Here is a 13,906-nt window from a genome sequence, read left to right as displayed (position 1 = left end):
CGTTCCGCGAAACGTGAATATAAATATGTGGGTATTTCATAAGTTTTAAATGGCCGTCTGTTGTCTTAATATTTCTTTTTTATATTTAAGTATTCGCTTTCCACCTGCGTAGATAAATACGGTTTTGGGCGTTTCGTTATCTTTTTAGTTTTTTTACGTTTCTTATTAATCTGTAGGGCTATACACTACAGTTATACCTCGAGGTATACCTAAATAGGTACTCATAATTTTTTTTGGTCTGCAGGACAGAACTCTGATCACCTGTGTCTCTAAGATAAAATCGATCAGTGAAACAGATGTTTAAGCCATCTGCCCCGTTATTAAAAAATAAAGAATAAATTGTTTTAATTAATATTATAAAAAGATAAAAGCATTATGCACATTAAAATAGATGTTAATACATTAAGCATCATTAATTTTTTTAATTCCATTTTACATTTTAAAGTATATTTACAATTTGCATAAATATTTAGTTAATCTCGTATTTTTAATTTATTGGAAAAATACTTTACATCCATTAGGTACCTAGTATAAGTCAAAGAAAAGTAATAAATTCATTTTTAAATAAAAATAATAATTATAATGTTTGCTAAAACCTCTAAATTATAAAAAAAATAATAACAGAATACATTTATTGACAATTTACAAACATTGCAGATTTTATAAATAATCAAATTATGATTACATCATCATTATTGCAATTATTATATTCATATTTTAAATCATCACTATATTGTTTATAACCCTTTTGATATTTAAGAGCTAGAGAATCATCTGGTTGCGTTTTATTAAATATTGAATCACCATTCAAGTTCAATTTAACAATACCAAAGTACACAGAATCTAATTCTTTTTGATTATTTTCTTTCTTTCTTTCCTTTATAATTAAAGATTCTTTAACTGGCAACATTACAATTGTGTCCTGTACTTTATTATTCAATTTTACTTTAGCCTGTATCATTCCATTGATGTTAGAAAAATCCTCTTTATTTTGTAATGGCAAGTTGCACTCCATGCATCTAATATTTTCATTATAATCTGTATTAAAAGGCACAGGAAATAACCTGTCATTTAAATAAAATCTATAAACACATTTATGTTTTTCATCTCTGGCAATACTGTGATTAATTCTTGATTTGACTGAATGACACTCAAAATAATTGTCACTGCGAAATTCTTTTATATTTTTTAAATTATCTGTGTCATTTGGATTAAAAAAGCCCATTTCTTCCACTGAGGAGTCTGTATATATTTTGAAAATGGAGTCTCGAGATGCGGACTGCATTTGTTCAGATTGCTCCTTAATTGTTTCTAATGAGGTTTTCTTCGTGTTATAAATATCAGGGATAGATTCTGTCGACATTTGAAAGTTTTCATTCCTATAATATTGTTTTAGCTTACCATTTTTCAAGTCATGTTTGCTGGCTTTGTTGTTATTAACAATTCTATGTAGCGATTGAAGACTATAAAGGTCACTTAATTTCTCATTTGAGTGCTTAGATGTCGAATCTTCTCTTTTATATTCTGTATCTCCGCATTTTTTACAACAATCAAGTTTTGTTTGCGATCTTGTTGGATCCAAAATACAATCAGATTTTGTAGTTTTCTTTTGCTTGCTGATTGGTTGTTTGTGATTTATGATACCTGTGGAACAGCTTTTCCTCTGTTCAGACGTTGCTGCTCCAATATTTCTTGATAGAACCACCTTTTTCACGAGCTTCACTCTAGGCATTATTCGATCGCCTTTTAAACGTTGCGACAAATGTGAATGTCGATTATAACGCTCACAATGAAAATCCGACGTATGCTCACACCCACGTTTAGACATTTTAGTCTTTTAATTGCTTTTAAAGAAAAATAGAGAATTTTAAAAACGCTGACAAACATTCAAGCAATGACAGTTGACTGCAGTCTGCAACAAAACAAATCCGTTGCCAAGGAAACGACTTGTCATTTCAGAAATTGTTACCGCCATCTAGTGCTCGGTAGAATATATTTTGTGGAGTTAATTAATAAATTTAATTAACAAAGTAATATTTATAGATAATAATTTTTAAATTTTGATATGATTTTAAGACAAAAATTAACAAAGCATATTCTATTTTTGTAGTTTTTTTTGCATTGTTTTAAGCGACATCTAGCGGCTAGTAGCTCAATTTCCTAAGCAAATGTTTATCATGCGTGTTTTAACAGTTAACGTATTATACGTGTAGATGGCGTGTTCATAAAAATAAATAACAATGAAAAAGGTCAAAGGTTTCTTAAGTTAAAACCAAGTTCCCGAAATTAAACGCGGGAAATTGGTAATTTCTTTATTATTTAAAGTACCTAACAATAAAGTATGCACATATGCATGACTTGTTTGTATTTTGTCCAAGTGGGTACACGGTACGGTAAAACGTTCAGATTGTTAAAAAATTGCTATCATTTGATTTTTAGTTTGTCTGTATGTCTGTTCTGAATTCTGATTTGTATTCAGAATCAATTCATGATCGCTTATGAGTTTTGTGATTTATTAATGTTTCTCAATAGACTCAACAATTTGCAATTTATGTTTTCACTCTTCTTAATCATTCACTTTCTATTAAAAAATTAAAAACACATTGTTTATTTATTTATTTTTTTATCTATGAATGATTAAAATGTAATTGATTTGCACATCACGAAACAAGGGAGGACGCAGCCAGTGACCATGTAACGGAAAATATAAGTACATATATAACAATTATTATAGTCCACTAGATGTCCCGGTAAATGTTCTGCCTTACTCTTAACATATGCAACTTAGCATATGAAAAATTATGTTGCCCAATTTTCAGATCTACTATTGATTTTATGTAGATACCTATAATTGAGGTATCATGAAAATTGGTTCAGCCGTTTCGGAGGAGTATGGTAATTAACATTGTGACACGAGAATTTTATATAATTACTAGCGGTCCGCCCCGGCTTCGCCCGTGGTACATATGAAAAATAGATGTTGGCCGATTCTCAGACTTACCCGATATGCACAGAAAAGGGCATTGAAACTTTCTGGCATATCAAACCCGCCGCCATTTTGATTTTTTTTCAAAATCGCGGCGCACGATTAAAGTGGTATGTATGGATAGAGGACACATAGACGAACAAAAAATGTCTCATAACATAGTACCCTAAAGCGTCACATTACCGAGATATTTGGAGGTAAATATTCACTTATGAGTACAACGACAAATACTAAAAATTGACTTATTACGTGTCTATATGCATAATATTATCTCCAAATAATCACTCCCAGGTAGATTATTATTATTAACAGTTTATTGGAAGAAAGTAGGTACATTCATTACATAAAAACATACATACATTACATAAAAATGTAAGTAATGTAATGAATACCTACTTTCTTCCTGTAATAATAATAATCTACCTGGGAGTGATTATTTGGAGATAATATTATGCATATAGACACGTAATAAGTCTATTTTTAGTGTTTGTCGTTGTACTCATAAGTGAATATTTACCTCCAAATATCTCGGTAATGTGACGCTTTAGGGTACTATGTTATGAGACATTTTTTGTTCGTCTATGTGTCCTCTATCCATACATACCACTTTAATCGTGCGCCGCGATTTTGAAAAAAAATCAAAATGGCGGCGGGTCGATATGCCAGCGTCCATACAAAAAGTTTCAAACCCCTTTCATGAGAATCGGTCCACCCGTTTCGGAGGAGTATGCAGACTAACATTGTGACACGAGAATTTTATATATAAGATAACACCTAGCTATCGTTTATCACCTGGGGGTATGAAATGTCGTCCGATTTCTTAGCCCTACTTACCCGATTTGCACGCAAATTTTCATGAGTTTCGGTCAAGCCGTTACTTACTGAGGAGAGAAAAGAAAGAAAATTCAAAGAAAGAATGATCAAGAGAGAATTCTACACACACTACATTATCATATAAAATATTATGTAAATGTGTTTGTTTATTTGCATACATAAGACATCATTATATGTGCGAGGACCTGTCTATAATTTATATTATCTATTTAGTTTTAATAAGGATCCCGGAAATTACTAAGTAGGTACTCTTTACCCATAGGTACTCTAGTACCTATAGTACATAATATTATAATATTATCTGGGGCACTTATTCTATTGAGGGAAACAATTTATTTATTCAATGTTGATTTAATATGTGCGCATAAAGTTATTTTTTAGTAACAATTTTGAGCAGTAATAAAAACATAGGAAGTTTAGGGATGGCACGCGGGTGGGCTACTGCCCAATCATACATATTAATAAATAAAAAAAATAAAATAAAATAAATAAAACTAAATAACTCTATCTATTAAAAAAAACCGCATCAAAATACGTTGCGTACCTAGTTTTAAAGATTTAAGCATACATAGGGACATAGGGACAGAAAAAGCGACTTTGTTTTATACTATGTAGTGATGATGAAGTACACAAATGCATAGAAATAATATAAAAGGTAAAATTTAAAGGTCAAAGTCAACTTTTTGAAATTATAGGCAAAGGACCTGACCCTGGTCGGTAATAATACCAATGCGTTTCGATTTTGTGGCTTATAAGTAAAAAGCTTTATTTTTCTTCTTCTATCAATTTTATTCCTATTACCTAACATTGAAATATATTTTAAAACGATAATTTACACATTTCGTCATTTAAATAACACATTTATGTCACGTCGTATCCCATTTTCCTGTACACCATGGCCACCCTACGGATCTATAGATCTTCAAGCTAAATCACTAGTGCATCGATGTGCGTAAGCGCAGCCCGCTTGTTTCGATTTTGGCGGTTCAAGCGCAGTAAGAGATTTAAAATAATTAAGAGAATCTTTCGCAATGGATAAATTTATTTGTTTCGTCGTTTTTGGCTTAATGGTAAGTTTTTAAAAAATATTTGGAAAGCTCTATCTGTTTCTGTTTTGAAAAATCACAAAAATCATAATACATAAATAATTATACCCTTGAAGAAAAAATAATAAGTTGTAATAAAAGAAACTTCATAACATTAATTAAAATTACGTTTTCTCTGTAAATTGCTTATTTCCATTAACAAATAATTCACTAATATATATCTAATTATGAAATAATTGAAATAAAATTGTATGTTGTTAACAATAAACTACAATATTAAAAAGTGTAAACAACTTTAAAAACATAATCTATAATATAAAAATGAATCGCAAAATGTGTTGGTAAGCGCATAACTCGAGAACGGCTGAACCGATTTCGATAATTCTTTTTTTATTATATTCCTTGAAGTACGAGGATGGTTTTTATGTAGAGAAAAGATGTGTTTTTTGTACCACGGGCGAAGCCGGGGCGGACCGCTAGTTATGTATAAATAATTATTTTTTTACATTTGTTTTTGCATAAAGGTTTACCCCAAATGTCATTTTCGACTCTACGTAAGTGAAAATCATTCTAATAATTGTCAAGTTTTTTGTCTTTACACGAAAACGGCTAAATCATGTACTTATTCCTACACTAAACTGAAAGGGGGTAAAAGAGGGGATGTAAATTGTTTGTAGAAACAGCATATCATCAAAAGCTCGCGAGTAAAACCGCGAGCACAAAGCTCTATGTACTAGAAATTTTATTATGTTTGTTTGTTAAGTTTAATAATGTGTTTAGTGTTTCGCAAATCTATAAGGTCAGATGATGAGTTAGCCTTCACTTAATGTCAAATTACTTCGTATAGAGTATAATAGATATAATCATTATTATAGTATTTGTATTGATTTAGTTCTTAGGTACATTTATTATATTTACTTAAGGGGGGTTAGGCGGTCAGCGAATATTCAGCTATTCGGGCCTGAGGTAAGGGGTGAATGGGTCCGCGTTTAGTATGGAGTCAACGTGCTCGAAACTAAAAATCGTAAGCGTCATTCACATTTTTATCAAAAAAATTTTAATATTTTCTAAATCTAAAACAGTCACGAAATCGAAAAGGTAAATATCTATGAATTAGTGATTTTATATGAATTATTATCGTAAAATACGGTTGTAATGAGCATTTATATGGTATTTTAGAGGTAACTTCAGGATTTTTTTTATCGAACAAAATTTTTCCAATCGTGCTTTGGAAATAGTCATCAAAACACACATAGTTCTGTAATTAGAAATTTCAGTGCGAAAAAACTTCAATATTTTCAATTATAGCTCATAGATAACAGTCCATTTATTAGCCGTTTTCACCTACTAAGGGCCCTGAAGTAGTTGCAAAAATCAAGTGGAGTAAATGAACTAAAGTTATTATTTTATACAAGAATAAAACTAAACAAGATTTTCATCGTATCATCACGTTAGAAAAAAACCTTTGCTTTTTTATGATAAAACTATGCATTATTCTCTAAAGGTAAACTAGAGCTTTATGTAACACCACGGCTTAGGTACCTACTCGGGGTAAAAACGATTTTTTGCTTTTTTGCGCATTTTCAACAATGTTATTAAAATTTCGTACACAATTTAGTTAGGTATATAATGTTATGAGATTTTTTCAATTAAATAAAAAGAAATACCATCAAAATTACCGTAAATCAGACCGGAAGAAATACTGACGTACCTACCTAGAATTCATATTATGCTAATGTTTTCATTTCGTAAGAATTTCTACAATTATAGTCTGTCCACTATAAGAATTGCTTTTTGACAGCTCGACGGGTGATACCAGAAGTGATGTTCAAAAGATTATCGATTGTGATACCATTTCAATTATAAATTCAAAATATTATCATAAATCGAATCAGGTACGTAAATAATAATTACAACGCAAACGTACTAATAAGATATGTAATAATAAGACCACATATCTATGCATTGTATGTTAAAACTAAACTTAACTAATATTTTATTATTTATTGGTTTCTATCTTACAATTTGTTTGTCTTTACGTTTAAATTATATAACATAATGGAAGAGTTTTTCTGTATCGGATATATTTTACAGAGTATTTCTATCGATTATTGCACGCCTCATAAGCGAAGCGTTGAGGTGGGTACTACTGTCACTTCGCGCAAAACATCTGATTTTTCAAACTTAAAATGTCTTTATGTATCATACATTGCACTTGTAAGATAATACATACACACACATATTAAGAAAAAACACTATTTTTAACGTTCATGATATTTTTGATGTCATTTTTGTTATTTAAACTAGTTAAAAAACAGTTTAAAAAAGTTCTGTCTTGGACGTCCGTGTGTCTGTATGTGCGGATCCTTTTTCTTGTTAACACGATAGCGACCGAAATACTTTACTAATCGAGTCTTTTTTTTTCTCTTACGCTTGAGTATGCTCAGGAATAGAACCCTTTCATTTTTCAGGGTCTGATTCGATGTGGTTTAATTGTTATTAAATAAACAAAAATAATAATTAATAAATATTTATTAAAAAAAAATTATGAGGCGTGCACTTTTGGATTTTCCAAATTATTTTAATCTATCGACCCATCAATGAATAATTCTGTGTAGGCATCACTAAGTGGGCGGGACCTGTCCATGAAGTACGATAATTATTTGTATGACATTTTAACATAGACAATACAATTATACATAGGCGTGAAGCTGTCAAAAAGCAAATAATATAATGGACAGCGTATAGTAGGGTTCCTAGCATAGTTTTATATTATTAGTAATAAGGTGCAAGAAAGTATATTTTCTTTATCGATTATGCAAAAAGGAAATGTTTCACTGTTAATAATTATATAACACACACTATCTAAGTTACTTTCATCACTATTTTCCTCGATTTTTTGTACAATGCGGTAGCAAGGAATCTCCTTTTTTTGAAGTCGGTTAATAATTTTACTTTTTTTCAATAATTTTACTTGCATCTTATTTTCTCATCTGCAGTTAAATGCAATCGATCATTTCAATTATTAAACGATACTTTCAAAAAGTACTTTCTCCAACACATACCGCGAAAAATATAAACTTGAAAAAGTTATATATGTAATGGGTAAGTTTTTGCCGCCATGGTCTGTGACCAAGCATTGCGGTCAATGACGCTAACCGTTTGACGGCCATTATTTGGCGGTTTTTTTGTGGATTATTAATTGTAAACAATCTGTATTGATAGTGCTATATTGTAATAGGATGATCTGATGAAAAGTAACAGAGATAAAATTAGGTTTTTTAAAGGTCTAATTGTCAACATTTGAAATAAAACTTCTATAAGCGTGTTGTTAAAATTTAAAGGTCACGTTATGGCAATAGAGGGCAATAGTATCACGTCATAGAGTAGGCAACGGTTTTGATATCTTAGAATCTTGCCAAAAAAGTTTCACTTCTGACACGTGTGCCCGGCACACACGCTCTTTTTTAATTGCTTCATTTAAAATCATATTAATTATTTTAACCATTTACACACTTTCTTGTATTGCTGTATTTTAATCCATTGAGCCCCGAACGGCCCGATCGGTCCACGACACAATAGATTTTCTATTGTGTCTGTGATTCCGGGACCTGAGTTATTAAGGGTTTATTGAACCCTTGCAATAAATATATACGACATTTCTAAATTTTCATTAGCCTGATGTAAAACAAACTATTAACTAAAGAATAACGCGAAAAACCAAAGTTAATAATCTGTAATAAAAAAACTTTCCTCTCCGCTAAGCCCTTAATTCTAACCTTAAAATTATCGGCATTTAATCGTTCCCAATTGTTTGAACTTCCGCTAATAATTTAATTAAATCCTCTACTTTTCATTTACTTGTGATTACAATTGACTTTGAGGCTTTGATGTTGACGTACATACTGATTCTATTGCTAGGTACCTATATGTATAGTTTCACTAGCTTTCCGCCCGCGGCTTCGCCCGCATTTTTAAAGAGAAACCCGCATAGTTCCCGTTCCCGTGGGATTTCCGGGATGAAACCTATCCTTTGTGTTAATTGGGTTATAGGTATGATAAACGACAATCGAACAAAAAAATTACATAGATACACAAAGTGAAATTCTTCTTTTTTTGTCAAAGTCGAAGTTAAAATAGACAAATAATTTTGAACACAGATAAAAAAACTTAGTAAAGATGGATGGATTGATGTTTGTTACTCTTTCACGCAAATACTACTGAACCGATTACAATTAAATTTTGTATGAAGGTAGCTGAAGACTTTATAGGCTATTTTTTATCGCGGAAACCCACACGAACGGGAAAAATACGGGTTTTTCTTTGAAAACGCGAGCGGATAGTACTCTATTAATTTTGATTAGGTACACCGTTTTGACGTCATCAAAATCAAACAAAGACGATATAGTTTTTATCCTATCATTATTATTCATTACACAGATAACCAATGTCACTTGGTCCCTCCTTGTAAGGATCTGTAACTGACAGGCGGGTCACGTAATAATGGAGGTCACGACACTGGCTTGGCTTTATTGCACTATTAATACATTATTAGATATTGTTTGTTTTATTGTTTTCTAGTTAGGGAGGGTGTTGACTTTTTAATTGGTGTGAGATTTTTTTTCAATTGAGTTCAAAAAAGGAGAAGATTCATAATTCATTGTATTATTTTAAATAGTTTCCTTAAATCATAATAAACTCTACTTGTATTCTACATGTATTTGTATGCTAATGTTATTTCAAGTATTTCTTTATTAAAATATCTGAAGGAATTCGTTATTCGAGCGATTCGAGGGTATTCATTATCTAGATCGTAAATTGCCATTTTTATTGTATTTCTGTTCATAAACGTTTCAGCAACAACAAGTTTAAATTTACTTTATCCCGTATGTAGCTCGATTGTTAATTTGATGGGTCTGTGTAAACTTTACAGTTTTAAACATGCTGTCTGTCGAATTAACATTTAAAACTAATGAATTATTTACTTAAGTTTATTAAATATATTATTTTATTTCAAGAGATAATTGAAACGAAACTTGTAAAACTTGTACTTATTGTATATTTTTAAATATTATGTCGTAACATTATTTAATTTGTGTTTCCAGTGCATACTTTCAATAATTGTAGAACTTGAAAACATTTAGCAATTATTGTAATAAATAAACAATCTCCCAACCATCTCTCGGACTATGATGTTTAACTATTGCTCGATAAGCCACGTTGAAACTCGGTTATTAGTTGATGAGCTTGTATCGTATAATCTGAGAGCCGGCGAACGAAGCACGTCTGTGGTCTACTAATCGTTGTTATTTGCATAGAATTATAAATAACTAGCTTTCCACCCGCGGCTTCGCCCGCGATTTCAAAGAAAAGGCCGCATAGTTCCCGTTCCCGTGAGATTTCCGGGATAAAACCTATCCTATGTGTTAATGCAAGTTACCCTTTATATGTGTGCTTAATTTCACTATAATCGGTTCAGTAGTATTTGCGTGAAAGAGTAAACAAACATACACACATACATCCATATTTTCGCATTTATAATTTTAGTAGGATAGGATTCCTTTGATGCGGAACCTTGAATTTGCTGCGATTATCTAACCGCAAAATAGTGTATTTCCAATGGCAAGGTCTGGGTTCGATTCTCGGAAGTCCTCCAAAGTCAGGGTTTCACCAAATTGTATTATATGTATAAATGGACCTTGACTTTGTAGGTCTCTAAAAACTACAGTAACTTGATATGCCAAACTACAACATGGATTTATTGTGATCAATGATAATTTCAAATCTCTATCTCAAAAGTCCTCTCTGCGGAAATCGCAAATAATAGTTACATAATATCTAATAACTATTCATTTTCCCCGAGTAACAGAGTATTTTACAGCTTTTATGTCTGCAATCCTTACTAGCTTAACAAATAAAGATGAAAGTGTGTTTCTTCGTAATTTTTCCTTTAGTTAGGAGACTAGAGATTGACATATGCTACTTTTTACCACGTTCAAACATCTCATTCCCAGGAGAATTTTCTTTAATAACGCGTGCGAAGTCGCGGGCGACAAGGTAGTATAAAATGAATAAATAAATGTTTATTACAGATCCAGCATGGTTACTCCCGGAGTATGCCAGAAGACACCGTGGTGAGTGACTACACGAAGGAGGGCAGCGGGCCTGGGTTGGATGTTTACCAGCAGATCGCTAACAACATTGCTGAAAGGATCACGTCGCCTATCTATAGGTATGCTGTAATTCAGCGCTGTCAACTGCTGTGTCACAGTATTTTTTGTGTGTTGTTTTACTTTGAGTTGACTTTTTATGTTTGTTTGTACATCGATACTTTTAAATGTCTTTTTTTAAGCTATTGCATAGCTTCTATCGCGGGCCTTGAGCGCGGGGACCGAATCGAGAAATTCCGTAACGAAAATACCTCACGCTCCCCACTCCGACGGGCTCGGAGGTGTGGCTTGAAGGCATGCTATGCAATAGCTTTACCGCGGCAGTCCCCGAGTGACATACGTTTTTTTTTAAATACAGAAACATGCAAAAATATGTCAGTTTCATTTAATTGTTTCAGAAGAGTAAATCGATTAATTAATATACATGATATCGTAAGATTTGGATATGTTGCCGTAAAATGAACATCTAGATAAAAATTGAATTATTTGAGAAATTACATTACAATAAAATGATCAAATAATGATTAGCTAAATATAAAATTAAACCTTTAGTGCAAATAAGACAAGATGAATGGTTAACCCCAAAATTCTACAAACCTAGAAAGTACTTAATTAACATCATGTGTCTATTCTCCAGGTTCCTCGGCTACAACAACACACAAAAAACAGAACCTACAACCAAAAAACCGTATGAAAAAGTTGAAATACTCGAAACGCCATCAGCTAAAACTCTAGCACCGATTAGCAACGATATATCCAAAGAAAGAGATGTAGAAGAACTTTCAGAAGAAGCATTAAAAAGAGTTGATAAGAAACCGGAGAAAATAACATTGTTCTCTAATTACTTACCTCTAGGTAATTTGGAATTAAATGACACACAGAGTGATGATGATTTTGATAATTTCGGTTTTGATGATGTTGAAAGTGATGATGATCTGAAGCCCAGAGAACAAGGTCCCTTTGTTTTCATATTGGAACTAGTCGGTAGTCTTTTTCAGTTGTTGTATGGAGCGGTGGTGTCGTTCTTTCAGAAAAGTCCGACACAGTCTAGCTAAAATAAAGCAAAAAATTTTTAGTATAAGCACAGATAATAATATGATACTAGTAGTATAAGTTTTCCGTGCAATTTAAAACAAATCTTAGAATATTAATGTAATATTATTGTTTATTTTTCAGTATTAACATTTTAAATATCCTTAAGCTTATACATCTTTCATTTGTAAAAAAATATTTATTGTTGCCGACTTGCAAATAGACAATTATTAATAAAGTACCTAGGCGATTGAATTGATAAAAAAAATCCGCCTTTTTAAATTTATGTATTCGTATTCTATGTAAGATAACTTAGCATATACATACATGCATATTTTAAAACTAAGGTTTTAAAATATGCATGTAAATTTGTTTGTAATTAAGAATTATTGTAAATTTTAGTTAATTGCTATTGAAATTAGTCATTATTATTCTGTGGTGCTCAACTATGTGCCATTATTTCCAAAAATATGTAAATCTTATTTATTGTAAAAATAAATGTATAAAAATATTATATTGTATTATTTACTTTAAACTAGCTGTACTCCGCGGTTTTACCCGCGTGATGATATAGAGCCTATAGCCTTCCTCGATAAATGGGCTATCTAACACCGAAAAAAATTTTTCAAATCGGACCAGTGGTTCCTGAGATTAGCGCATTCAAACTAACAAACACTTCAGCTTTATAAAAAAAAATGTTGTGTGGTTTTATGAAACCACGGTAAAAGTGAAACTTACCTAAAACCTAAACCTACTCGGCAGCCGACCGTCACGCGACATGCGCTACACAGACCAAAAAGTTTGTGACGATATAATAAAAGTTTCACTTTAAAAAAATAATATTATCAATTAAAATAATATTAGTATAGATTATACCTCTACTAATGTCCAAGACACGAATTTTTATATCTTTTGTCATATTTTTCAGGTTTCTTTTTTACAAATAAAGATCTTTGTTTAATCGAATGGTTCTACTTATTTTTATATCCATTGCTATCTATAACTATAAATATTGAAAATCCGTTTAGAATTACGATACATAAGTAAGTGTTTAAGATTGTCTGGTAGAGATTGCATATGACAATAAACCATGTCTATATTATGTCATTTTGTTTAGTTTGGAGAGTCAGATAATCTTAATCTATATATCTTCTTCTTCTTCTTATATATAAAAATGAATCGCAAAATGTGTTGGTAAGCGCATAACTCGAGAACGGCTGAACCGATTTCGATAATTCTTTTTTTATTATATTCCTTGAAGTACGAGGATGGTTTTTATGTAGAGAAAACGTAAATATGTACCACGGGCGAAGCCGGGGCGGACCGCTAGTTATATATAAAAATGAAACCCGTTTCGCGTTGTCACGGCATCACGTGTGAACGGCTGAACCGATTTGCATAATTCTTTTTTATTTTATTCCTTGAAGTACGAGGATGGTTCTTATGTAGAGAAAACGTAAATGGGTGAAGCCGGGCGGACCGCTAGTTATATAATAAAATGAGAAATAAAGGAATAATATAAATTTCTCATGATGTAGCTCTAGCTTTTTTTGCACGATAAATTGTATTTAATTTATATGCGATTCAACTCGAAATGAAATACCAAAAAATGTATGTCTTAAAATTGACTGCTATGATTGAAAAAAAAATCTTATTTGTGATATCTTTGAACCTGATCCAAAAGAATATTCCATAATTATTTTAGATTAAAGCTAAACCCGTTTAAGTCCATTATTTCCTTATCTACATTGTCCTTTGAAGCCAGTTCATGTTAAAGGAGGTATGAATTTTCAATTTGTATTCACATAAGGGTGAAAATCCCTTGAAACATCTCGAGC

General features: G+C 31.5%; 2 protein-coding genes across 2 annotated transcripts; one reads left to right on the top strand and one right to left on the bottom strand.

The window, feature by feature from the left end:
• Window positions 1-670: 670 nt before the first annotated feature.
• On the bottom strand, window positions 671-1,891 carry LOC149478605 (uncharacterized). The gene has a single exon (XM_089708907.1). The coding sequence runs from the start codon at window positions 1,826-1,828 to the stop codon at window positions 671-673; it is 1,158 nt and encodes a 385-aa protein (XP_089565033.1). The 5' UTR covers window positions 1,829-1,891.
• A 2,876-nt stretch (window positions 1,892-4,767) lies between these two features.
• On the top strand, window positions 4,768-12,387 carry LOC149478604 (uncharacterized). Its single transcript, XM_089709025.1, has 3 exons — window positions 4,768-4,890; window positions 10,959-11,098; window positions 11,674-12,387. The coding sequence occupies exons 1-3, from the start codon at window positions 4,852-4,854 to the stop codon at window positions 12,089-12,091; spliced, it is 597 nt and encodes a 198-aa protein (XP_089565151.1). The 5' UTR covers window positions 4,768-4,851; the 3' UTR covers window positions 12,092-12,387.
• Window positions 12,388-13,906: the final 1,519 nt, after the last annotated feature.

This window comes from Colias philodice, chromosome 21 (genome assembly GCF_061535455.1).
Source record: "Colias philodice isolate Cphi_HAF_F1 chromosome 21, ilColPhil1 Martin Lab GWU primary, whole genome shotgun sequence".
Classification (NCBI taxonomy): Eukaryota; Metazoa; Arthropoda; class Insecta; order Lepidoptera; family Pieridae; genus Colias; species Colias philodice.
This window is presented reverse-complemented; position numbering and strand designations above follow the sequence as displayed.